At 46.2% G+C, this 25,987-nt stretch overlaps 1 protein-coding gene across 1 annotated transcript in view; it reads right to left on the reverse strand.

Moving 5' to 3' along the window:
• Positions 1-12,116, reverse strand: part of DAGLA (diacylglycerol lipase alpha) — a 35,683-nt gene extending 23,567 nt beyond the window's left edge. Inside the window, exons 1-6 of the mRNA XM_009289525.2 lie at positions 12,046-12,116; positions 8,848-8,986; positions 8,101-8,312; positions 5,592-5,693; positions 4,852-4,990; positions 996-1,083 (exon numbers count right to left, since the gene is read on the reverse strand). Coding sequence (XP_009287800.1) covers positions 996-1,083; positions 4,852-4,990; positions 5,592-5,693; positions 8,101-8,312; positions 8,848-8,942 — 636 coding nt within the window. The 5' untranslated portion in view covers positions 8,943-8,986; positions 12,046-12,116. The remainder of the gene's footprint in view (positions 1-995; positions 1,084-4,851; positions 4,991-5,591; positions 5,694-8,100; positions 8,313-8,847; positions 8,987-12,045) is intronic.
• Positions 12,117-25,987: the final 13,871 nt, after the last annotated feature.

Raw genomic sequence — 25,987 nt, forward strand, 5'->3', positions numbered from 1 at the left:
TGTTGAGTATCACCCTAAGGCACAAACCTGCTCCCACTCCTTCCGATAAGAATGGACAGTAACTTTTGGGGAAGCAGTATCAAGCCCCTGACCCTTCCCTGCTGGATAGGTATAACAGCAAGGGAAAATCCCAACTGTAGCCCGTGAAAACTTTAAACCAATGATCTTCATGTGAATCTATGGATTAAGTAGTAGTTTTTGACTGTTAGTAATCCGGAAGTATTCTTTTGCTGATTCTGACAGGTTTATATTTTCCCATTTTCAGAGAGATTTCTCTCCTCCTTAAGTGTCTGAGACTGATGCAAACAATAGGAGAAACTGCCTAAGCAAACTGGCTAATAAAGGGAAACTGAAGCTAACCACAAAGTGCTGTCAAATGTTGAACCTAAACATAGTGAAAATATGTATTTCTTCCACTGATATCTTCACTTAAAATTATTATCCCAGTTCACCACAACAGTGAGGTAAACAACAAGTTCAGGAGAAGAGTTTAACACTGACAACGCTGCTTTTCAGAGCTAACTTTACCTTCAGAGAGTCCTGTAATACTCAAGACCAGAGGGTTAAGGCTAGCCATTTTGAAAAGACAACTGCCCTACTCAGCAGTGTTAAACCTGCCTCTAGAGGGAAACATCAGCCTCTGCTTCTGGATGGAATACCCAGGAACCCTACCACAGAAATGCAAATGCTCGTTCAGGCTTCTTGGGCTGAAAGGAAGGAAAAGGAACCGTCACGCAGCAAAATTTCAAGCCTGGTCATTCTGAGGGTAGCTCAGCTCGCTGCTTCTTGGAAGGCATTTCCAGCCATTGCATGCCCTACCGTCATGGCTCCCTGGACTCCTTGTGCCTCCCGATCTCAAAGAACACTCACAGTGAAATAAGACACGTTGTCCAAGCTTGACAGCAGGAACCCCACACCGCTATGCTCTGCTGAGTCCCGTGTATGGACAGCCATACGCATAGCTTGCTCTCTGACAGGAGATGTTTGGTACCTACCGACTGAGAGTCTTTTGTCCGTGTGCAGCAAAGAAAAACTTTGAGTCTGCGTGTCCAGCTGCTGGCTTGCCCTTCTTCCAGGCGGTGTCTATAAACAAAGGGTAGAGTATGCACATGAGGACAGGCAGGAGAACATGACTGCAAGCAAACAGTAGGATCCAATACAAAGTCACACAGCCTACGCTATCACTGGTACAATGCATGCTAAACCATATTCTTATATTTATCCCGGTCTAGCAGAGACAAGGAAACCACATATAGATTAACAACTCGGCTCATTTTCTAGGATGGGAAGGTCATTCATAATCTAGCTGTTCCAGCCAGGACCAAGCCTCTGTATTTATATACATGGTGTCCTGCCTGAATGGGGTGGCCACAATGAAGCTGCTGTTGTTCTATGGCATCCGCTGGAAGCAGGATGTCCAAGAGCACCTGGCGCTCCGGATGGAAGGAGGGTCTACTGGTAACTTGGCAGCTGCATCACGTGCTAGGGTGTACTACCGCTCAGTAGGAAAATTCTACCTCGGGGCGAGGGGGCGGGAATGGTACAAAAGACCCCGAGCGCTTAGCATGAGAGGAGCTGTGCAATTTTTTCCAATAAAGAGCTTATTTGGAAAAATATATTTATTAAACATAATACAGTCTCAGAACTGAAACAATCTGCACTCTTTATTCAAGTATGGTGCATAACTTTAATCAAAAACAGGAAAGCAAGCTAAAGGTTCTCTTTCAATTTAGAAAAGGTTAAAAAAGGCTGAATACAGAAGGTGTAGCTCAACCCACATTTGGTTTATATGACATTTCAATTTCAGCTTCAAAATTAGCTAATTGGACAACCCTATTTAAAATGAACTATAGCTGAGTTCACTCCACTGTTGTGAGCTTGTCCTAGTTACTACATTTTGCAGGGTGACAGTCCCTTATTTTTGACTGGCATACCTACAAACAATCCTTGTATCAAGTCAGGCTTAGTGGCGTTGAAGCGGGTGACTGTGATTCTGTGCCAGAGCGCCATGCTACCTACATAAAGTCCACAGCTCCTCTAATGCGGGGTCTTTTTTTAAATGCGAACACAGACTAACTCAACACAGGTCAGACAATCAAAAAAGACCACTTCTATTTTCTGGCAGGTGATCACATCAGGAAAAGCCCAAGCACAGAAAGTGGGTTGCACCTGGAAGAAAAAGATGCTAGTAAAGGAGTATTCATCTGCAACAGAAGGAGCAGATCCCGCAGGGCAATTGTGCTGGTTTTGGCCGGGGTAGAGTTAATTTTCTTCCCAGTAGCTAGTGCGGGGCCATGTTTGGGATTTGTGCTGGAAACAGCGTTGATAACAGGGATGTTTTCGTTACTGCTGAGCAGTGCTGACACAGAGTCAAGGCCTTTTCTGCCTCTCACCCCACCCCTCCAGCGAGCAGGCTGGGGGGGCACAAGAAGTTGGGAGGGGACACAGCCAGGACAGCTGACCCCAACTGACTGAAGGGATATCCCACACCATATGGCGTCATGCTCAGCGTATAAAGCTGGGGGAAGAAGGAAGGGGGGGGGGGATGTTTGGAGTGATGGCATTTGTCTTCCCAAGTCACCATTACATGTGATGGAGCCCTGCTTCCCTGGGGATGGCTGAACACCTGCCTGCCCATGGGAAGGAGTGAGTGAATTCCTTGTTTTGTTTTGCTTTGCTTGCGCACGCGGCTTTTGCTTTACCTGTTAAACTGTCTTTATCTCAGCCCATGAGTTTTCTCGCTTTTACCCTTCCGATTCTCTCCCCCATTGCACTGGGGGGGAGCGAGCGAGCGGCTGGGTGGGGCTTAGCTGCTGGCTGGGGTTAAACCACAACAGCAATCCATCAACTCATGCCTGAGCATTTTAAAACAACTATCCCTAACCTCCAAGGAAGACTCCAAAAGAGGAATAGGAATACAAGTGTCCTAAGACAGAGCTGGCAGTACTCAGTTTACTCCACCAAATGCCAAAGAACTTGGGCAGCAATGCAAAGAACTTCACAACTTCACCGTGGGGGTTGAACAAGCAAGTGTGCTCTGAGCTATTTTCACTCCAACTTTTCCCAAATTCTTTCTTCCTAACACTGAACTTCCACATGTTTAGTATGAACTCTAAAGCAAGTTTCTTAGAAAAGCCTCAGCACAACTAGCTGAGCCTTTTGTTTTGTTGTTTTATTTTCTTAGCTCTGCAAGAACATAAAAGCCCACGCACATCACCATGCCACTGCTAAAGGAAAACCGCTGCGTAACAGTCCAATAGCTACAGCAGAGTACCACAAAAAGGAAGCCAAAGTTACATCTCCTTAATGTGACAAACAAATCAAGTTTTTTCATGAGTTAAGACAGAGGAAATATGGCTCAGGTTAAGTATAATACAAAGGTCAAATTACTGCTGTACATCAGAAGGCACATATCACTGCAGACAGAGGGATTTCAGTAGGAATGGCTGGCCCTCAGCATCTTACAGGACCACAACCCAGAAACAGGCAGAGAATTTCGTAATATATTCTTTGGAAAGGATTGCTTTAAGCAAGTGGAGAATTTAAAAATATATTCTTTGAAAACAATTGCTTTAGTAGTGAACACATAGTAACATTTTATGTTTCCCTTTCACATTATAGCCCACAGCATTTTGCTTGTTAACATCTGTTAACACTCCTTTTCTAGAGTGGGAATCTGCAAACAGCAGGCACAAGCTCCCCGAAAATGTTACAGGCCTGGGGGGAAAAACCTGGCCGTGGCCCAAGGGACAGAGACCTTCACTCAGTTGTTTGGGATCTCAAAACGCCTCCCCAGGAGAGATCATTTTGGGGTTTGTTTTGATTTAAGTTCTCCGGCAAAAAAAACTTGGCAGCCTGTGGCACTCGGTTTCCCTTCGGAAAAATAACGCGCTGAGCCAAACCGCTTTGATGTGGTGTGGGGTACTAGATCCACAGTACTGTCATAGCTTCTCATCCCGATCTCCCTGGGAGTGTCCTGATCACAATGCAGCAAATCGCACACTTTAGGCTAACAGGGCACTAACTCCAAATATTCAAGTCTAGTGTTAGTAACATATTGGAAAGGTTAGGAAGACTGTCTTACACATTCTGTAATAAAAAAAAAAACAGGCTCCTTAAACAAAACTTACTGCATCGTCCTTAGAAAAGTCTGTTTTCTCCTCAAAAAGACAACCTGAAGGATCCCATTTCAAGATGTTGGAAGAGCATGTATTAAAGACACCCTTGAGTATACATTCCCAACGAGAAATGCAAAATTTGCAGAGTATTTTTTTTTTTTAAAAGCCTCATTTTTTAGCTTTCAAAACCTAATGCCCTCAAGTCCTACAAAGCCACATTCCTTGCTGACAGTTATGTATGTCAAGACTGCATAAGAAAACAAAGCCTGTTTGTGTTGTCCTGCTACTGGAAAAAAACTTCTGAAAAATGCCTTGCTTGGTGAAAAAAAGCTTTCATATCCCCATCTGAGTAGCTCAAAGATGCAATCAATTCTTAATTAAAAGATCTGACTGCCAACACAGAAGAAATTGCTTCTTGGCCAAGACCAAATACAAGAAACCTCAGGCCAAAAGGTCGTATTTTGAAGTTAAATATAAAGGAAGAAAGGGGCTTTGGAAGAAGATGCTGCGTCAACCTAAGCAAAAATCTAAGCACTGCCTCACTGTTACCAGGCAAAACACTGCTACAGGATGGACAGACAAGCCGTTGTGGTCAGCACTTCCAAAATTCTTCCAAAATCACCCTCACCAGCAAAGGTAAGCAACGCCCGAAGCTGAATGCTCCCTGAAGCAAGGCAAGGAGAATGTCAAGAATCAAAAAAAGCAGGGCACCCTTCCAGAAATGCTGCTTTACCGCAGGTTGTATGTCCTCAGGTTGCGCTGTCTCCGCTTCGTGGCACGCAGTTTGACAAAGGTCCGGCCTGTCGGGTCGAAGACGCACAGGACAGTGATGCAGACGCTCAGGATGACAACCCAGTTGCACACCACCATTCCTGCAAAGAAAGAATAGAAGTCAGGTGCTCTGCCCGTAAGTCTTGGCAGCATTGCTTCCTGCTTTTCGCCACACACATCAGACCCACCTCTCCATTGCTGCAGGGCAGACAGAGAAAGCTACCCCAAATACTCTTGCAGCCAGCTGCAGCAAACATAGATCCTCTGGAAAGGCTTCTAAACCACAGCTAGGTTTTCCAGCTGTTTTAGGAGATTGCCCATGCAGAAAGCCATTAAATACTCACTGAGTATCTAGGGGGACTGCAACATTAGCATCACCCCAGCAGGAGACTGGCCAAGATCGAAAAGGATTTCCAGGAAAACAGTAAAGCCTTTTTGAACTGAAGAAGGGGAACCAGGTCTTACAGACTCCCCAGCCAGACCCTTCCATGGGAACGTGAATTCTTGCCTCAGTGCAGTCAGTACAAATGAATAGAACAACTGTTCTGAGCAGTAACGTCTCGGGAAAACAAGCACCACATTTACAGCTACAATCCACTTCCAACAGTCAATCCCCACATGCACAAATGAATTAGCTCTCCAAGGCAAGAGGATGTCTGCGCATACACAGGAATGCACACAAACCACATTCCGAATACATACCCAAAGTGACACTCTTTGCTGTGATATCATTGCAGGAAGCGTAGTACTGCGTTAGCCAAACGATGCCCACAATAGCATACACAAACTCAATCACCAAGATAGCTGAAACAAAAGGAACACAATGCATAGTAGCAGCATCTCCCTAAGGATCGACGACTGCCTCTCCCCATCTTCTGGAGAGGAAACCCAAAGGCAGGTTCTTTAGCAGGACAGTTGCACAGAATAAGTGACTGCAGCACTGGCACCCAATGCTTTGGAAGGTGATAGTCAAGAAAATGAACCAAAAATGTAATGTGTCCTTAACACTAACTACTCCTAAATGACACAAGGACCACATGTGCACAGAGCTGTCAGTGCCCTTGGCTGTATCAGAGGTGTGAATCAGATAGCCCTACATTCCACCCACGACAGTGGAAAGACTCCCTTAGGTGACAAGAATCACCATGTAACAGTACTTAGGTCTTAACCACCTCAGACAGCTGGCCTGACTCAAAGATATGAAATAAATAGTAGCATGTATCCAGGATTAATCCTGCTTACTACACTTAGCAAATGTTCCCAGCACCTCTGCCCTTTGCAGTCCCTCCAGTAATAGTTCCCAGGACACAGTCCTTGAGTCATTTACTGGCTCCTCAGTTTTGCATGTTACCATGGTAATGAACAAGAAACTGCAGGTTGACAGTGGCTCCCTGAAACAAAAAAGTTGGGAAACACTGCTCTGAAGTGCCCATCCTCACACTTTCTCTACACATTATGACCCCAAAGTACAGGTGGGCAATCGGGTATGGAGAGGGTAAATAGCTTGCTTAGTAATGTCTAGCAAGCCTTTGGTGGAGCCGAGACTAAACCCCACATTCCAGCCTAGTCGACTAACCATCCACCCTCCTTATCTACACATTGGCACAGTATCTTTCCATAAGTAGCTTACTACAGACTCTCACCGTCCTGGAAAGACCAGTTCAGAGAGCCACACGGCAAATAGTGTTCAACAGCAGTGGGCAAGGAACCAGGGCTGGACCTGGCTCCTGATCAGCACAATCTATGTTCTTAAACTGAGCTAGGCTTTGCCTTCCTTGGCTTATCTCCCCTCTGAGTCTACCTGCTGCAGGACAGGAGCAGCAGTAGCACGGATGAGACTTTCCTGGGTTCACATTGGAACACTTTCCCTAGATTCACATGCACTAAACAGCACATGCTTAAAACGGGACAGTCACATGGACCTTGCCCACACAACGGTCACACTCCTATTTCTATCATCAGAACTGAAGAGGCCATTAAGAGTAAAAAGCCCCATGAAACAAGCATATGCAAGACCCAAGATATAGTATAAATACAGATCCTGAACACGTGTATAGTTTAAGGCAGACAAGGAAGAAAAGTGGATGATTCTTGGGTAGGAAAATGGCCATTTGGATTCTCTCTACCTCCCTTGCCCCATTTAGTCTGGTTTTAACACAGTGTTACTCAAACTGTCAGGCTCTATGTGCTTCCCTAGGGAGGCTGCAGTGTGTCTGGGAAACTGGAAAGATATGTTTGCTATTCATGTTAATGATTTGCACTTAGCACTCAAAGGCGGAAATGTCTCCCAGACAGAGCTTTCAAGCAAGGTTACCCGTATTTTAGCAAATTCTGCATGAAAACAATCCAGCAAAAACAGAGATGCAAAAACATGAGGTGCTTTGTTTGGAACGAGCTTGACTCTGCATCTCCAGAAGATTTCTCTCTTAAAATCTTCACTCAGGACAGAAAAATCTGATCAGTTTTCTGTACCTGGAAGACAACGGAATAGAGGAGGGAAGACAAGCTAAAAAGGAAGCCCTCAATGAGAGATCAAGAAACAATCTCTTTTCTGATACAGTTCTTGGTGGGGGAGTGAGACAGGAAGTGTTTTTAGGAAGACAAGGCAAATATGCACTCTAAGAGGATGCAACCAGTGAGCAGGTGGTAAACCTATTTAACTCACAGTAGCTGGAGGTGGAGTATCAAAGCGCAGGTTGCTGGATGGAGAGATGCATCACAAGTGAGTCAAGAGGTCAAGTATAGGTCTCAAGGTAGGCGGGTGTAGACTTAAGTGTCCGTATGACAGGCAAGGACATGCATGTGCCTCAGGGTGAGAACCACCATGACTTACAGACATATGCCTACATCATAGGAAAACGTGTGGAAAAAAGGTGGGGGAGAGGTGTAGATGCATCTCACTGTGGCAGATCTGTGTTGCAAGACAGAAGGGGAGCACATTTTGTTAGAGGAAAAGGAGGTACCTGCATCACAATGAGGATGACAAGTTAAAGGTTTGCTAGAAAGATATTTGGGGCATTGCATGAGAGTCTTACAGCAATGACAGGGTGCAGTACGTGTGATGTATTCAGATGCATATCACATACAAGTGGCCATCTGGATGTCTTTCAGAAGCTGTGTGTTTGTCAGGGTGTGGGGAGAAGTCTTCTGCGATAGCAGATGGCAGTGTGGAGGCTGAGTCATTGGGAGGCCTCAGGCCGCTGCCTCTTACCCAGTCTGACATAGAGCACATACTGCATCGAGTCCCGGGGCTCTGTGTACAGGATACTGCCTCGCATGCTGAGCCAGATGATTGCCACCTCTGCGATCATACAACTGAGCAGGATGCCCAGGTAGCCTCTGCCGTGGTCCACCAGGTTAAGCGAGCAGGTCTCGTTGGGGTTGTACACCAGCCCAAAGAGCACCACAGAGAGGATCACAAACCTGCCAGTCACAAACCAGCTTGTTACCAGCAGTAAGCCAAAGAAAGCTGCATGTAATATCCCACACCTGCTCTCCTCACAAAACTACTGAGGATCCTCAGTGTCCCATAGCTATTTACAATTAATATTAATTTGTTCTGGAAATCTCCTCCCCACAAGCCATCCAGAGGCCCTGCTACCCCAGTCAGAAGAATGTGATGATCCATGTCAAGTCACATTATCCCATGGGATCTGCCACTCCAATTGTTTTTCCTGAGCCCCTGTACAGAAACACAGCCCCAAACTCCAGTGGACAACCTTGGGTAGCACTGGAGGATGCAGGTAGCTCTGGTCAGGCTCCCTCTTTGGAACTAGAACTTAGAATAGGACTTATCCAAAGAACCAGAAGCTGGAAATATGTTGGTGTGTCAGAAATGCCCCAAACAAGCCTTCCAGCCGCATGTATAAGCGCAGGAAGAATTACAGCTGCAAGAAACAGGAACAGCAAAAAGAACTCATGGGAGAATTCAAACCATCATTCTGCCTTTCTCACTTACCAGGTGGTATGCAGGAGGAAGAGGAAGACGGCTGGCAAAACCAGGTCATCGCTGCCTACAGACCAGCGACGGCGGAACACGACAATCCCTGGCATGGCTAGCGGGTCTGAGGAAGTTCAGCAGGCACAACACTCACCTCCTGGAAAAGAACAGAATCAAAGATGGTGCTGACCCTCTTCAACCCCCTCAAGGAGAGCCCCACAACCCCACACTAGCAGAGGGACTGCACCTGAGAGCTATCCTGTTACACCAAAGATGGCAGAGCTTCTTCCTTCCAGCACCAGGGGGCATGGCATGCTCGAGAAGGAGAGCACAAGGGAGGAATGTACAGTTTAAAGAGTAGGAAGTATTATGTGAAGCAGGTGTGTAACTCACTGAACATAATCACCACTCACCCAGCTCCACTTCACAAGATTACTTGGAATCCTGTTAGGGCTGCATGTTGGCAAGGAGCCACTGTGGGGTGCTCTGGACAGGTTATACTGGCCTCAACTCTAGAGAAGGCCCTATTACCATGTTCTTCCACAGGCTCACCTGCTGCCTGCCTCTTGTTGTCCAACAGTTCCCTCCCTCACTTGGCTCCACAAGCCAAAATACCCATTAGCAGTTAGTGGTAGCATCTGGGAAAGCTATTGACTGGCTCCCAACAGCAAGCACTTACAGCTGAGGGAGCAAGCTCTTAGGAGATCTCTCACTCAACCATCAGTTGCACAGAAGCACCCTGCCAGCTCCACATCTCCTTTGTGTTCACACTGGCCCTGACAGGCACTAACAATTAAAAGGTCGAAGATTGAGGAGCTGGCTGTTCCTCCCCACATTTTGTTTGTTCTCCTATTTTTAAAGCTTCACAAGCCCTTTAAAAAAAGAAACAGCAGTGGTATAAGTCACGAGACTCCACAGGGCTATCCAGACACCTCCTCCCAACACAGCTCTCCCACACCATTTCAGTTCTGCTGTACATACTCCAGCCTGCTCCAGTCCAAGTCCACCACATCAGAGCAGCTCAGTCCTTTCCTGCAGCACACCCTATCTCCCTTCTGCATTTCTTGTACAACACACTTCAACCGCAACCCACAACCATGACTTCTGTTTGGTTTTGCCAACCTTTGGTTTCTGAGATCGCGTCTATGCGGTGTGCCCACAGCCACCAGTGATCTCCTGACTGCAGCAGTCATTCCTGTTCCTCTCTTCCGTGCCCTAAACCCTGTCACACTTCTTACCTGTACCCTCCTGCACTACCACAGACCAGGGGACACCACACAGTGGCCTGTGCCTCTCCGCTCCGAGCCACCATCTCAGGAGTGCCAAGTTCTCCCAACTGATGCATCTCAGTCTCAAGTCCTAGCACTTCTCCTATTCTAACCCCACTAACCTCCCAGTCTTCATGTTCACGCACTGCTGCCAGAGCATTCTACCCGTGACCTGCAGCGACCACGCCGCTCCAAAGCTGCATTGCCGAAGAAATAACTGCTCTTTGTACTGATCTGGCAATTTGCTGTTAGGCTCACAGAGGCAAAAATGTATGTGTCCACATTTGTTACTTATGGCGTAATCAAGATTTCCAACAGCATTTCAGAGGGAATATCTTCTGCCACACCACATGCACCAGGCAAAAAAACCCCCCACACTTATATGATGTCTCTAGTTTAGCGAAAAACCACACTTATATGATGTCTCTAGTTTAGCGCTCTGGGTAAAAAAAAGAAGGAGTGACATGATCACATTTAAACTAATTTGAACCTTCAAAGTAACACAAGTGTTGGTTTTGTGACAGACCACAGACTGTATCACAGCACCGATTGCTGCAGTAACAGAAGCTGCCTCGTCCTACCAAAACCTATTCACCAGTCAGGTGTGGTTACCCCATCACTTACCTACTGTGCAGACCATCCCAAAACAGAGGAGTCTCCCCTCCTGTACGGACACCCACGGCCGGTGGACTACACCTTCCTACCAGGTATTGAAAACCAACACAAATCTTTCACGCTTTCCAGGAGATTCCATCGTTAACGGGCTGACACACTTCCAGTTACTCACTTGGGTGAAGGAAACGCTCTATTCCACAAACAAAGCAAATGTGAAATTACACCACCGTTTGGATTCACACTTCCTTAACACATAATAATCAGAGCACTCAGTACATCGCAGCTCTACCTTCAAACTGCTCACTCCTCTGGCCATCTGGCAACTCCTTCTAGCCTCGCTGTGAATAACCCGCCTGCCTGTCATGCGCCGCCCATACGAAGCACTTGTCTCTTGACTATTGCTAACCCTGCTCACTATATGCGGACACACTTTCCAGCATGCTCGTTCACTCTGCCTCTGGCCACCGCAGCACCTCCCGGCCAAGCTCCGACCTCAGTTCCCGTCATCCCTCGGCTTACGGCTGCATCCCCGCCAACGCACTTTCCACAACTCTTCCACCTCTCCAGACGCAAGCAGCTGTGCTCTGCCTGCTTTCACCACCCTCTGCCAGTTTAAGAAGCAGGGTATCGGCAAGAGCAGCAAACATCTAATGTGAATTCCTTATCCACAGCAACAGATGGGGACGGAGCAGAGCAGCCTGTCACTCACTGTCATACACGAGAATACTCACTGTGGGACTGTCACTCCTAGCTGCATGCTTACCAGCCTCCCGGTGCACCGCAGAAAGAGTCCCAATTAATTTTCAAAGACTGTCTATTTAAAATCTAACCCATGAGGTCTGGGGCGTCGCCCCTGGTTTGGGAAGAAGGGAGATGACAGAAGGCCTGAGACCATAAAGCCCACCAAAAAAAAAAAAAAAAAAAAGTAAAGCTCTCGGTGTGAGGACCCAAAAAAAAAAACCCAAGAGTAAAGCTCTCAGTGTGAGGACCCTTTGGCTTCATCCCAGGGTAGCAGATCCCAGGAGTTACATTTTAAGATGAAGATACAATCTAGCGGAGGAATTGGGAGGAAAGTGGAAGGTCAGAGTGCAAACAGCCCTGAGACCACCGACCCTAGTTTTGCAACAGCAAGAACCCCTTGCACTGCCCCTAAAATTGCTGCAAAGAGTGAAAAATTCCCAGGACCTTGAAACCTGAACCCCAGTACGAGAAGCCCCAAGCTCCCAACACTGAAATTAGGGGGAAGCACATGCAGGCACAAGCTTTGTGTGCAAGGAGTCCAGAGCCCTTGACCCTCAGATCAGAGAAAGATCTATGGAAGCAGAAATCTTACATGGCATGTGGTCCAGCCGCTGCACATTGTTCTCTCCCATAAGGGTATTTCAGGAAGAGTGCATATCCACGGAGACAGGCATCACAAGTGAAGGAGGGAACAGCAAACTCTTCTTGCAGCCATTGAAAATCCCACTCGGCACAGGGAAGGACGGTGTGGTGACTGCCTGCCGACAGAGCCGGGCATCATCTTCAGAGCAACTCCCTCCCCTCCAAGACGGCAACCTCATTTATTCATCGGGGCTGCTGAGAGCCACCGAGCCAGGGGTCGTGACTCCCCCCTTCCACACCCCCGGCACCCTCTGGAAGGAAGTGACATCATCCCTGTTCTGAGGAGACTGTATGTGAATTGTGGGAAGGAGGACTGGGAGCGAGAGCGGGCGATGCTGTCAGAGATGCACAGCGACGGGAGCGAAGCAAAGCCCTCCAGCAGCAAGCGCAGCAGCACAAACCACCTCCCTCCGACCGCCGAGATGCCGGCAGGACCGGGAGCGCTTGCGGCAGTGGTTGGGGCTCATCCCGGAGCTCCGGCTGTGCGCGGGAAGCCCCTCGGCCGCAGCGGATGGCATCAGGCAGCGCTGCCGGAGCAGGGCTGGGAAAAGCTCAGGGCCGGGAAAGGCTCAGGGCCGCTGGCCTCTCCTCTGGCATGTACTGAATGGCCAGGGGGAGGGGAATTGGACGGGACACAAAAGGGGCACTGAGAGGGGGCCACCCCGGTCACAGAAAGGAGAGACTGTTCCAGAGCAGCAGCCTCTCCCGGGCCTTTTCAGCCGTTAATTCCTTGTGACATGCTCTGGGGTATGACAGGATGTGGGGGAAGGGGAGAATTAGCTGTCTGTAGGGGAAGGCTTAGAGAAAAGAGCAAAGGAGAAAAAAGCTACAGCGAGACAACATTCCAGCTAAACCTAGGAGATTTAGTCTAATCCAACATCCCATCACATCTGACATTAGCCTCAGAAGAAGGTATACAAGTAAATACAAGCTGAACACAGCCATAGCTGAAGGAAAAGGGCTGTGCGTAGATCTTGCACCACGGGAGACCACCCACACCACGCCAACACCCCAGGAGAGAATCAGCTACTCCCCACTACCCAAATCCACAAGCAGGATTTGCTTTAAGCTCACAGCATCAGGCAGACACCCGAGGCACATTTGCACCCACATAGCGCAACACGCTAACCCCCTGCAAACCCTCCCCAGAAACTCCTCATCCTTGGATCCACAAGGGCTTGCAGACTTACTCAGCATCCCCACCTCGATCACCCAAAAACCTCCTCCTGGTCCCCAACTCAACCTCCTGCAGTTCAGACCATCACTTGCTATTGCTGTCAGGCAGAAGATGGGAGGCCAACACCACACTGAAATCGGATCCTCCGGTGCCAATAGTTTCTTCTCACTTTGACAGACCGTTGGCGACATCTACACAGAGGCATTACCAGGGGGAAGCCCTGCTAGCCCAATACATTCATCACATACCTTTCCCCTCAGGCCGAGACAGTGACCTGCTTGCAACTTGACGTGACCCAGGTACGACAAAGCAATCCCATCTCATCTGTGTTTCATATCTGTCAGCACCTTCCTTCAGGTGGTCTCCCCAAATTCTGCCTCAACTCTAGAGTCCTACAGTATTAGTCACCCAAACTCCCTCAAAATAGTAACTGTTCAAAGCCCAGCAACCAGACCTTCATCTTCACCGCTTAGGGCTACAGGAAGCCCAGAAGAAAGGGGATTTCTAGATCTTAGTTCTGTAGATGGTTGCAGGAGTCACTGCAGGATAAAGCCCTTTGCTGTTCCGCAAAAACCCAGCAACATGTACTGGCACGCTGATCCTCCCAGCGGCACGCTCCTGCAGTTCTGGATGAAATGCCATCATGTTCCCAGGGAATGTCCCAGTCCCAACCTGCTGTCCCGCTGAGAAGTCATAGCCCAGGACTGCCAGCTCTCACCGATCATCAGCTAGAGCTGCTTAGGAAAATCCATCTGGAAAACTGAAACAAAACAAGCTTTGTGTCATGGCAGCTCAAACAGCAGCATTTCCTTGGGGGTTATTTTCTGCTCCTCCACTTGCCTGTGCGACCACAGCAGAGGTGCCTTCCCTTCCCCCTGACAGCACAGCCAGGTCGCCTTGCCCAGGTATCCAGAGACGCTTGTCCTGAGGGCGCAGCATGGGTGCTGCAGCCTTGGCTCAGGAGCCCCGAGAGGAGAATAGGAGCACCTCCACGGTAAGCCACGAGAGTAGCCCAGGCAGGCACAGGACAGTGTCTGAGCATCCCCAGATTAACTCCATCCAGTTAGGTCCTCTAGAACTGCCTTCTGCCTCCTACCACACAGGATGGCAACTGCAAGTACTCCTCCACAGCACTGCACAACCTTCCCTATCTCCTTCTATCAACAGCACCATGTTCTGTCCCTTGCCAGTATATCTGCATTTCCTCTTTCTGAAGTTATTTATTTATTAGAGCTATTGAAGCTCTCTACTTCTTGCAGATGCCAAAGTGGTTTTATACTGAAGTGAACTAAAAAAGCAAGAGTGTCATAAAATAACCACGTCTGTCAAATTCAGGTGACCAAAAATTACATTCAGCATGCTTAACCATACAGCTCCTGACCCTTAAACATCTGCTGGTTCATAAAATACAAACCCTTCCCCTGAAACAGCACTTCACTAACGGACAGGATTCCAGCCCCATCAAGTCACCCCTACCTGAACCCCACATTCTTCCTTTCCTCAAAGGACGTCCCACATGGGACATGAGCTTTCAACCCCAGGAGGCATTTGCTTGCCTATGTCTGCACACATACAAGCCCACCTCTCCTCCAGCACCTCTTGCAGGACCCAGCACGCAGTGCGAACTAGATGACAAGGTCTGTTGCTATCTCCCCTGTACAATTTACCCATAACAGCCATTAGCAAGAAACAGCAGAAATAAGTGGTAGGACAGATGAAAAAAATACCCAAACCTTCAAAAAGTGCTCTTCCAGGGTGGGAATATCTAGAGCATTTTATAAGAGGGAGAAATACCTACTCGACACACACAATGTGGAACAGAGGCTCATAATATAACGTAGGAACAAATTACGCAGCACCAAAGGAAGACAAGTCCTTCCAAGCCAGGGCTGCCTTTTACAAGTGGCAGAAGATATCTATCACGAGCGATGCCTGCAGGAACTGCAGGGAAAGCTCCTTCCCTGAGGGGAGATGGTACAGCAGCTGCCAGAAGGTTGTGAGGATAGTTCTAGCATGACTGAGTATGATTAAGGGAACAGATCTGTACTTTAAAAGAATATTGTATGTATTACTGTAACATCTAAGAGCCATACTTACAACCAAGCTACAGACTGCTCAGCACGGGCAGGGAACACTGGCAAAAATCAATGGGGTCTTTAATTTTGGAATATCAATTTCACACCTACTTTTAAGATTCTCCCATTTTCCAAGGAGAAGGAAATAAAATGAGTCAGTGCCAGAGCCATGGGACTAAGCCATCGGGTTTGAGAAAGGAAAGGTTCAAAAAGCCTCTTGTGGCTTGGCATATTTCAGATGCAGCTCCCCCAGGATAACGCCACCGCACCACAATCATCTCACTACAATACCGTCATTACAGAACTAATATGATTAGGTTAGATCTGGAATTACAATACTGCCCACTGACACAAATACCCAAAATACATCTTGGAGTATAAACTGACCTTCAAAACCCAGGGGACAAGATCTTACCTGTATGTCCCACCAGCTTAAATTAAAAGTGCTGGCATGAATACACCCTTGGAAGTGCAATGGTGATGGTCACAAGAATATATTGGTAGGAACAGGAACAGACTGGCCAGTTGGCCCAACACTGGCCCATCTACACCTCAGCTTATTTCTCCCTAATATTCCTTCACAAAGCCCCTTTTGCCTCAGGCAGCATAAACACATCAAGATGTTTTGTAAGTGCATGTGCCCCTTGCTTAAATCCATCCCCTTTGTCCCTTACTCCAACCACCTCTTGCCTTGGGTAGAAATAGCTCTCATGAGTCCCACACTATCTTCAAACACAGACAACATCTCCTACCCGTTACCTTCCTGAACCTCACAGCCTTATAATCTATACCCTTGAATTTCAAAAGCCTCTTATCAGAGTTTCTTAAACAGTCCCTCTTCTCTCATGAGGAAAAAAAAAAAATCAGCTCTCAAAACCTTACTACTAACGCAGAAGATTTAGTATCACATTTGCTATTCACTCCAAACTGGTTATTTTCCTGTAGAACCATTGTTCAGGAACAATGTTCTTTGTGTGCAAAACACGCCACAAAGGTCCAACGCTGACACATCACCTGCTCTTGAGCAGTAGTATTGATAAATCCCAGGTAGTCTAAGCCATTAATTGAGACGTCAAAATTCACCAGTATTTTTAAAAAGAGGTGTTGCCATTAAAATATTTCAGTTAGATTTCTGGGCTCTGCACACAAAGGGTTCAAGTTTTCAAGCATTTTTCTGCAACTGCAAGGATTAGTACTTTCCCCCTAACAACAGCATGAGAGAAAGTGATCATTTAAGAAAAAAAACAAATACACTGCAAGTTGGCAACATCCATTTGCCTCCATTCAGAGTCACACACAAAGATACAATACACAAGGGGAAACCAGGTAAAATTCTCGCCTTTAGCCTGTGACAGTGGCTCATTTGCTTGTGGAGGGCTGGCTAGCCATACCACTGCTGCCTTCAGGAATAAAACTATTCTTTGCAAAGTTGAATACATTTTCTGAATGATTATTTTTTATTATAGAGACACCGGAATGACCAATGTATCTGCTTGGCATGTACTTGTCCACAATGTTGTTGTTTTCAGGAAAAAAGCATTATCTTGCAAATCTCATTGTTTTTAGTGCAAGAGTATGGAAAGGTCCTAAGTGGAGTTAAGTGATACCAAAACACTACTATTCACAGCAACTTGTTCGCAACCTTACAATCACCAGTTAAAAGCAAGATAAGGTATCCAGTGAATTAAAGAGAAGACAAAGACATTCTCTACTTTAGAATATGCCTCCTCTAATCAACTGGCATCAGGTTCAGAGCCTACAAACCTATGACACTGCAGATCACAACGGTTCCCTCCAGGAGGATATCCCCCGACACCCCCCCCCCACCATCTCTGCACCACCCTCCGTTTCATGATACACAAGCTGAACACCGCTATCCTGGCAGCACTCTCAGCACCCTTCTCATGAGCAGAGTACACATTTCCAGCAAGTGCACTCAACAGGGGGATTTGCCAAGGGTGCCGCCTACCTTAGCTGCGGTAAGTTGTGCGTCTGAACAGGAAAAAGAACCCAAACTAGCAGGATCTGAAGTCTCCCCTCCCTTTTTTCTTTTTCCAGCTGGGATACCCCACAGGCCAGGATTTGTCCATGGGCAAAAAGGAAGAATTTTGTAGGGATAAGCACAGTCCTCCTCTTAAAAGCACTTTCATTTTAGTGCATAAAGACAGCAATCACTGTGAGACATTTCAACTGCCCAAATTAAAGGAAGAATAATGTTCTGAGAGAGATGAAAAGAGCCTCACCCTACAGCTCCCAAGATTGTAGTACTTTTCTCCTTGACCTCAGTAGGAGCACAATTTAACCCCAAGCTTCATACTTGTCAGACTATAGAGAATTGAAAGTCTTCATGAATACCTGGTCAAGAAACAACAGAAGTTGACAGATAAGCTTACCTTAAAATGAGCCACTTCATTGAAAACCTAGGAGTGGAGAAGCAGCACAATTCCAAGTCTGCTGACACTAGTTTAGTTAAAAACAACACCCAATCGTTGTATCAATGCCGACATATCTGCAACCACCTACATTTTGTGCTAGCGAAGCCCACAATCTGAGCTTTCTGACAATTCCAAGCTTGAGCAAAAATAATGTCCAAGTTGCTAGGGGGAAAAAGTGTATTAAAAAGTGAAACTGATTTTGTATTTTAAATAGAACTTACTGTTCTACCGGGTAATAAAATCTGCTAATGTTTAATAGTCAGCAACCAGCGACAAGAAAAGCTTGGCATGAATGGGGCAGGAAAAGGATGTGGAAAGGTAACATTCGGATGAGTTGACCTAAGTCTGTAGATACAGCAAGTGCCTCACTTTCAAAAATGCTGAGCAGCTGGGCACCCCAAAATCTGACTGGCATCAGCAGGCAATGCAAACAACCCTGGTCAACCCCCCGCTCACATATGTGGTACAATAGTTAATTTTTCCCGGACACAATTATTTGGGATCAAAGTTCTTTGTTTTTATTGTAATATCCCATGGCTATATTCAAAATTTGTTAATTCATGGTTGTAAACCACACAACCATTAATTTGTCTATAGTAACAATAACAAGAGCTGGATTAAGTCAGCCAGGGCAGAAATGAAGTGGTAAATGGTACTTACGAAAGGAGTATTTCAGATGTAGCTGACTGGTGCCAATCTGACAGCCTCATTTCTTTAGGCAAGCTATTTTTCACTACAATACTGGCAAATTCAAATCTGTCAGTTTTACTCCACCCTGGAATGCTTATCAAATCAGCCACCTTAAAAAAAACAGGAGGGAAAAAAATCAGGAGGAGCATATTTCAAGGTTAAAAAAAATATATTCAGCCATGTACCCCTGCTACAGCTAATCTTGAAGTGACCTGCCTTTAGGAAGAGAGAGGACAACCCCAGCCACACCAAAAAGTAATTACCTCTCTACGATACCACAGGCAGGCTCCCTGGCTTCCTAGTTTACGTTAGTGGGCAAACAGTTTTCCCAATAACTTGACTCATTGCTTCAGGAATTCCCTAGAGGATGAGTCACATACAGGGAAAGCCACCAGTCATTCTACGGGAGCTAAACGGACCACCGCTGCCAATACGAGAAGAGTGAAAGAAGTGGGAGAACAGAAGATCAGTGCCAAACTCGGGAAGACTGTGCGGTCAACAGCACTCCTTGGCAGTCCTTCCCTGCTCCCCTCCCCAAAAAGCGTGCCGGCGAGCAGGAGCACACCCGTTCAAGCAGCAGAGAGGCAGCACCAGGCTCCCGAGCGAAGAGAATCACCGTGGAGCGGTTTTCCTCCACGTGCAACTGCCAGGACAGACGGAGGAAATGCTGGCCCTGCTCACATCCCAGGACTGCTTGATACAGGAAGGGAAGGTGTCTCTGGAAGGGAAAGATGCTAAGGAATTAAAAACAGCGCCTCTTCTCCCTCCCCCCTAGCACTGAAGGGGATATTAGCAGGAATAATAGGGGCACATGCAAAGTTTCAGGGCCTCTAGCTTCTCACTCCACATTGCAACCCCCCTGTTCACCAGGGTTCACACACTGCGCTGCTTTTTCTGCTTCACAACCCACTACAACTTAGCCCGTGATTTTTTCCTTTTCCCACATCCCATTACTAAGTGGTTAGGCAGGTATATGCCCAGTTGCAAGTCAAAAATGCTGAGAATCACTGCTATGTGGCAAGCTCTTTGGTAGACTAAACCCTAATGCACCTTTTCTTAATACAATTTGTAATCAGTTAAATGTGGACGCTAACTATGCGAAACTGCCAGGCTCAACTACATTGGAAATGGGCTTCAAACAGTCTAAACCTTACTTGGATACAATCTATTCTCATTCTACTGGGGCTGCCTGTTTATTTTGGCGATTTCCCTCAATCACGTCCCTGATCATGGGACCCTGGGCTGACAGCTCTGTTTCTAATCAAACATCTGGCCCCTACATTGTTTCTCTGGTCTCTGACTTTTACATTTGCACTAAAATGCATCTGCTGATCTTGTCGGACAGCTTGTGCCTCCACTTGGGTTCAGATTGTCACTTCTGCTTCATATTCTTTACTTTGGGCAAGGACACGCCTGCATCTTACATTCCTAGAAATCAGACTGAAAAGGTCAGGTCATCGAGGTCATACACCCTAAAGGCCATGCATGTTCTGTCATGTCCTTAAATCACCCAGGATGAGAGCCGAATTTAAGAGCTCTCCCTAGGTTATTGTAAATGACTCAAACAATTAAGCTGTCACTGTTTTTCCATGTCATTCACCACTAAGGATTGCTTCTTATAACTCACAACAAATTGCCCTTTGCTAAATGTTCTCCCATTACATCTCTACTCCCACAAACAGCCCCACGAATGCAGTTAACCTATTCCACAACTATCTTTTAACAAGGTCACTCCAAAACCATGAAGTCCTAGAAGTCCACCTCTCCTACCGGTCCCCCACAATCCCTGACCCGTTTTCTTCCAATTTCAAATGAAACTCCCAGTAGACAGACAAACACACTATTCAAGGGGCCCACCTCATTCTGCAGCAGTACTTCAAAGAGGGAGTATTCTCAAGTGCTGCGATTTCCCTGAAAAATACCACGTCTGTATTTCACTGCAAATGCACGTCTGCCTTCTCCCGTTACTCCCCAAACCTTCCCAGGTTCCCACTTTCCAATAGCTTGTTCCTCCTGAGAGCATCAGCCTTGCACCTTAAGGAAAGTTATGTAATGCTCTCCTGAGAGCATCAGCCTTGCACCTTAAGCAGAATCTCTTCTATTTCTTGCCCACAGCTCTGCATTTCTTGGAGCCTTCACTGAAAACTAATCTAACATCAGGATATACTGCAAGCAGAAGTATCAGTATTCTTGCAAACACATTTAATAAAACAGAGCCTAAAGCAATATTTATGGCATCCTATTTCAAAACCTAACTCTACGTTGCCATCATTCCCCGTCCTCAGTATAACTGACTTCACAGAAGTAACCTCAAAAAAAACCCTGAATCCATTTTTTTCCAATGAGATCTTGTGAAGTCTAATGATCTCCTAACATCCAGAGGACTGCTGCTTTCCAGAGGAGGGCTTCTCTCGGCACGAATCCAGGCCACATGCCCATGTCACGGAGCATATCTACTTTCACTTGAATGTTTACCCTGGGGCATTAATGAAGCAAAGATCAAACACCAAAGTAATGAGCTCTGTCTGGTGAAGGGCATATGCATGTTGCTCAGGCACAGGTAGGTATTTTTACCAACACAAGTGTCAGCACAGCAGCAACTACCTTGAACATTCACCCCACATAGCGTAAACACCACATCACATTTGCTAAAATCCTATAGCAGAGAATTATGAATTTCAGCTTGGCATTTTCCTTGACTTGGATAATATCACTTACATATATACACTGTAAGAGGCCTTACAGCATGTGACAACAGAGCATTGCCACCGTCTGTCAGAGACACAGATATTAACCATCTGTATCTGTACACTGACCCTCCACTGTTCTCAATCCATCACTTTGGGTACTCAAAAGGAAGCTTTTCAGATTTTAAAGGAAACAGGCTTTCAAGGTAAATGACAGTAGAACAGCTTTGTATTGACTAACATGCTTTTCTCATCCTAGACCAGCCCAAATTAGAATCTTAAAAAGATTTTTCTCTTGTTCCTAAGCTCAAAGTGAACATTTAAAGCCTGGAGTTTTCAGATGCTGGCTCCTGCTGCTGCAACTTCAGAAGAAATGTGGTTCTGCCCCTCCCATCCCGTGGCTTCCACCTCAGTGCACGAGAACAGCCCTTGAAATAAAACAAATGATTAGGCTAAGTACTCCCAGAAGAAAAAAAAAATTTTTTTTCCTTATTCCTGCCTGGAGAACACGGTCTTCTAAAGAAAGCTGCAGCTCTGACCCGGCTCATGTAAAGCTTGCTAATTACAGTGAAAATCTGAAGAAAGCAAGAGCAGGAGGGAGGGAGAGCTACTCCAGCTCTCTGGCTCACACAAATGACAGCTTGAGCAAACTTTTCCTGCCTCAGTGGTTGCTGCTATAAATAACAGCCTCCAGGGCTCAGGGCTGCAGGAACCCAAATCCCAGCCACCTCACAGAGACCCTCTGAAGTCTGCACTGCTCTGTACACACATGAGCTTTAAGAGCAGCCTCCTTCCACAGTTATGCACACACCAACGTGCTTCTCCTACACACACAGCTCTTCTCATCCATAGTCCCAGACCTGCTAGTTACAGCACCTTCCTGTGTTCGGAGCAGTCCTGTTCTCACACACACATATGCACACCACCTTCTGAAAGCCTCCCTTGTCTCTTCACCCAATCCTTTAGATTTTATGCAACTTTTCTCTCCTCTGGCAACCCACTCCCCCATTATTCTGTCATTCCCTCACTCCCTTTTCTTTTTCGGTCTCCACATTTTCTGTGGCTTCCCTTGATTACATTGCTTTGTAGCCCTCCATCTATTTCTCCACATTTGTGCTGCTAAGATGCCCTGGAGTATCGTGAGACAAGCAGAGCTCCTCCTTCCAGCTGCTGACAGCTGTTCTCTAGCCCAAAAGGCTCGTCCATTAGGAACCCAGAGGAGATCACTGAGGAAGAGTGCAGCGTGCCTGCAAGAAGTAAAATCACCAACTGTTCAGTGCATGCAGCTCCAACTCCCTCCTGGTTTAGGAAATTAAGTCCCAAATTCAGACCCAGTGGAAATCAAATCCAGGCAGTTCCCCTGCGACTTAGCAGTTTGCTTTCCCTCTAGCCACTTTCTCCAGCTGGTGCTTCAGATGAAGATGCTGTAACCACACATGTGCAGCACTGCTGCAAGAGGTACAAGAAAGCAAACAGCAGCACAGGTCCCGTACCTCTACATACCACTACTCACTGGGACAAGCAGATCAAATGCTTCTTCCTCTTCCTAGAAATTCTTGCCCGTCCAGTGCTTCCCTAATAACACAGCAAGATAAATCTGAAATCCTGGGCTGAATCCTGCCAAGCTGAAGTAGCTAGACCCTTCGTGAATCTCAGATTTGGATGTGTGTGATAGAAGGCAGGAATCCTATTTTCATTTTGCTTATGTAAGCAAGGATGAATCAAGCCCAGGTTTCTCTGATCTTGTGTCATATTTAAGCCTTATATATATCTGTCCATAACCCAGAGCTAAAAAGCCCTTCTCTTCAGACAGAGCCTCCATCAGCTACGCTTCTAAACACCAGCACACACATCCCTCCTCCGCAACACCCACGCACAGCACCTTCTGCACACACATACAGCATGTAATCTGCATGCGTAGCTCATCTACAAACCCTCCAGGCCCTTGGGGGCTGCGCCTTGCCTGGCAGTTGCACAGCACAGGCACCCTCAACCCACCCCTCGCTAGCAAGTATCCCTTCCCGCTGCTCCCCGGGGAGAGCCAGTAGACAAGTAGAGAATTCAGTTTCTAGCTCAGTAGTTATTTAATTAGACCACTCAATTTTAGAAGATCTCCTACTTAAGTTCTCTAGTCCTCTAGTTTTCCAGCTACAAGTCCTGCAAATACTCTTATACATATTTACTCAAACTTTTTTCCCCGTTCTGTCACAGAGCTTACATAGACGACTTCTGCCTATTTTTCCTCTGTGGGTTCATCACTATAGACCCTGGAGTCGGAACAGCTAATTACCATCTCATCCTCTGCTCCCCAAAGTCTGACAAACCCAGTGCTACAGGTAGCACAGCCACACGTTTCTGTCTTCAGCCAGGGTACCACACATCTTTCTCATAGCATGCCCAAGTTTTCACACTTACTTCCCAAATTAGCACTCCCCCGTTTTCTTCAGGTGTCTCCTTGATATACTGACCATCTATACCTTTCTACTCTACCTCACAGCTCTTCCAAAATCCCAGTTGCAGGATACTTTTCCAGCTGACTTTCCTTGGGCCTCTAACAGGAACATCACATGACAAGCTATTTACTGCTCATTTCATTACTCTGGCTCCAGAAGAAGGTTACATGAAGGGGCTATACGAAGCAGACTGCGGGGGTTACTGTATATGCCTTCATACAAATGCATGCATGGCACAGCTTCTAGCTAATTGTCCAAGATCTCAATGTAAGCAAAGTGTTTCTAGCTTGTCCTAAGGATTGCCTTGATATTTTCATGAAGACATTTTTCTCCTTGTTGCCATCATCCTCCTTGTTTCCATATACTCCTCGCTTTGTCTCGTTAGCAGCTGCTGGAGAAGTCACTAAGCACACGTTGGTAGGAGCTAGAAAAGCCTGTCACTGCAGGGACAGCATCGCTACCCTCTTGGCCATCCAGCTCTGGATGAGTTTAGCAAAGATGGACAAAAGTGAGGTGAAAGGAGGCGAGGCAGAAGCAGACATCCCGCATGACAAGAGGAGAGCTGCAGCAGCAGAAATACCCTGAAAAAGCACTCCTTGACTTCAAGCAGCTGTACAGACGTGAACTGAAAAGCACAGATTGCAACTGTCCGTTTCTGTGGCTAACGACTGGTTCTACCAAAAGAAAAGCAGGAACAATTCTTCCTGAAGCTAATGGAGTGCAGGAAACATGAACTAGCCACACACAGGAGTCCACCAACTCCAGTGTTGCGGACTGCTAGGACTATGGTAGGAGGTACAAAAAAAAGCAGCAGGAGACTATTCAGAACATAAATCAAAACCATGGTTACTAAAATATAGAGAGGAGAATCATGAAAATAAGATGAAAGGGATCAGAGATCACAAAAGAGGGATTGGGAAAGGAGCTAGGTATCTACTCTGTGCCAAAGAGAAGTGGACAAAATTTACGTGCAAGCTCCATCTAAATGACATCAGTTTGGTGCCAGTGACAGTGCCAGGAGAAAGAAACAAGACTAGTCATCTTACCTGTGAGCAAGTAACAAAGATCTGCCAGACAAAACAACCCAGCCACACAGCTCGCCTGGCACTCAGCTACAGACCCTCTAGGACAAAAAAAAAGCATCCTATTTTCAAAGTTGACTCAGTTGTGCTATTCTCTTTTCAAAAAAGGGTGGACTGGCATAATGTGTACCTCCTTAAACTACCACTGAAGTCCATGCCTGTCTGAATTGAACAAGCAAAATGTCATCCCTCCTGAAGAAAATCAGCAGGGTCATCCTCAGAGCTGTACGCAGCCTTGTTATCTGCTCCCAGGTACAAATACAAGAGCTGTGAGGATGAAAGCTCTGGGACCTGGCTGCTGTACGTCCTGGATAAAAGTCAGGTGATCCCAGTTCAAATCTCTCTCCATTGAACTAACTTCTATTGGAAAATTAAGACATCAATAACTTAGCAGCATTTGTAAAACAAAGGAAAGCAATTTCACTTTTCCATCAATGAGAAAGATAAGGAACAGAAGTTGACCCCAAACCTCGTCCAGAGAACTTACTAACAGAGGCAGGCTCGTACTCAGAAAATGGAAAGGATCACTACTCCAACAGCTGTTTGGAAAAGCACCTTTCCTCTAGTCTAGCAGATAAGAATTTCAAATGCTAAATGAGTCTTCACACGAATTTATAATCCAAACAGGATTATAAGAAAACAAACAAAAAAGCTGTTTATTCAGATGTACTCCAGGACAAGTGACTGGCTCTGAGCCGACAGAGTTTTAGGCTATTAGAAGAGAAAGTACTTTTTCCTCTTATGCTGCAGGCAATGCATCATTATCCCTGTAATTAAATTTAGTGCCTTTGTGGCAATGCCTTCTGCAGGATTTATCTAGGACTTTTTTCCCCTTCCTTTAATTATATTACAATTAACCATGAAGTGTCCATTCATTTAAAGTTTTTCAGTTGGGCTTCAGAAGTAAATGCCTGAAACAGTCCTTGGTGAGAATGCTGTAATAATCTTGGAAGAGATCACAAGCACAGGATCTGGGGTTTGGTAACTAATTCATTTATTATTGTTGCCAGTGGATGTTCAAAGCCTGCAAAAAAAAAAATCTTTTTATCTTTTTCAGTTATAGTACTTGATTCAGATCCTCATCCTTGATTAGAGCTCAAAGGCCTCAGAGCAATATTATATTGCAATTAACCCAGCTGATTAAGGCATAATCAAGCACCTAAGTATCACACCTAGTCCAGGTCTGAGCTCTTCTGCATCGTAATCCTGTGCTGCTACTTTTCCTCAATTTCTTCACTCAGTCACTTAAATTCTGAACACAGGCACAAACATTCAAGCTGAGATTTCCTACAG

Source organism: Aptenodytes forsteri, unplaced genomic scaffold (assembly GCF_000699145.1).
Source record: "Aptenodytes forsteri isolate BGI_AS27 unplaced genomic scaffold, ASM69914v1 Scaffold429, whole genome shotgun sequence".
Lineage (NCBI taxonomy): Eukaryota > Metazoa > Chordata > Aves > Sphenisciformes > Spheniscidae > Aptenodytes > Aptenodytes forsteri.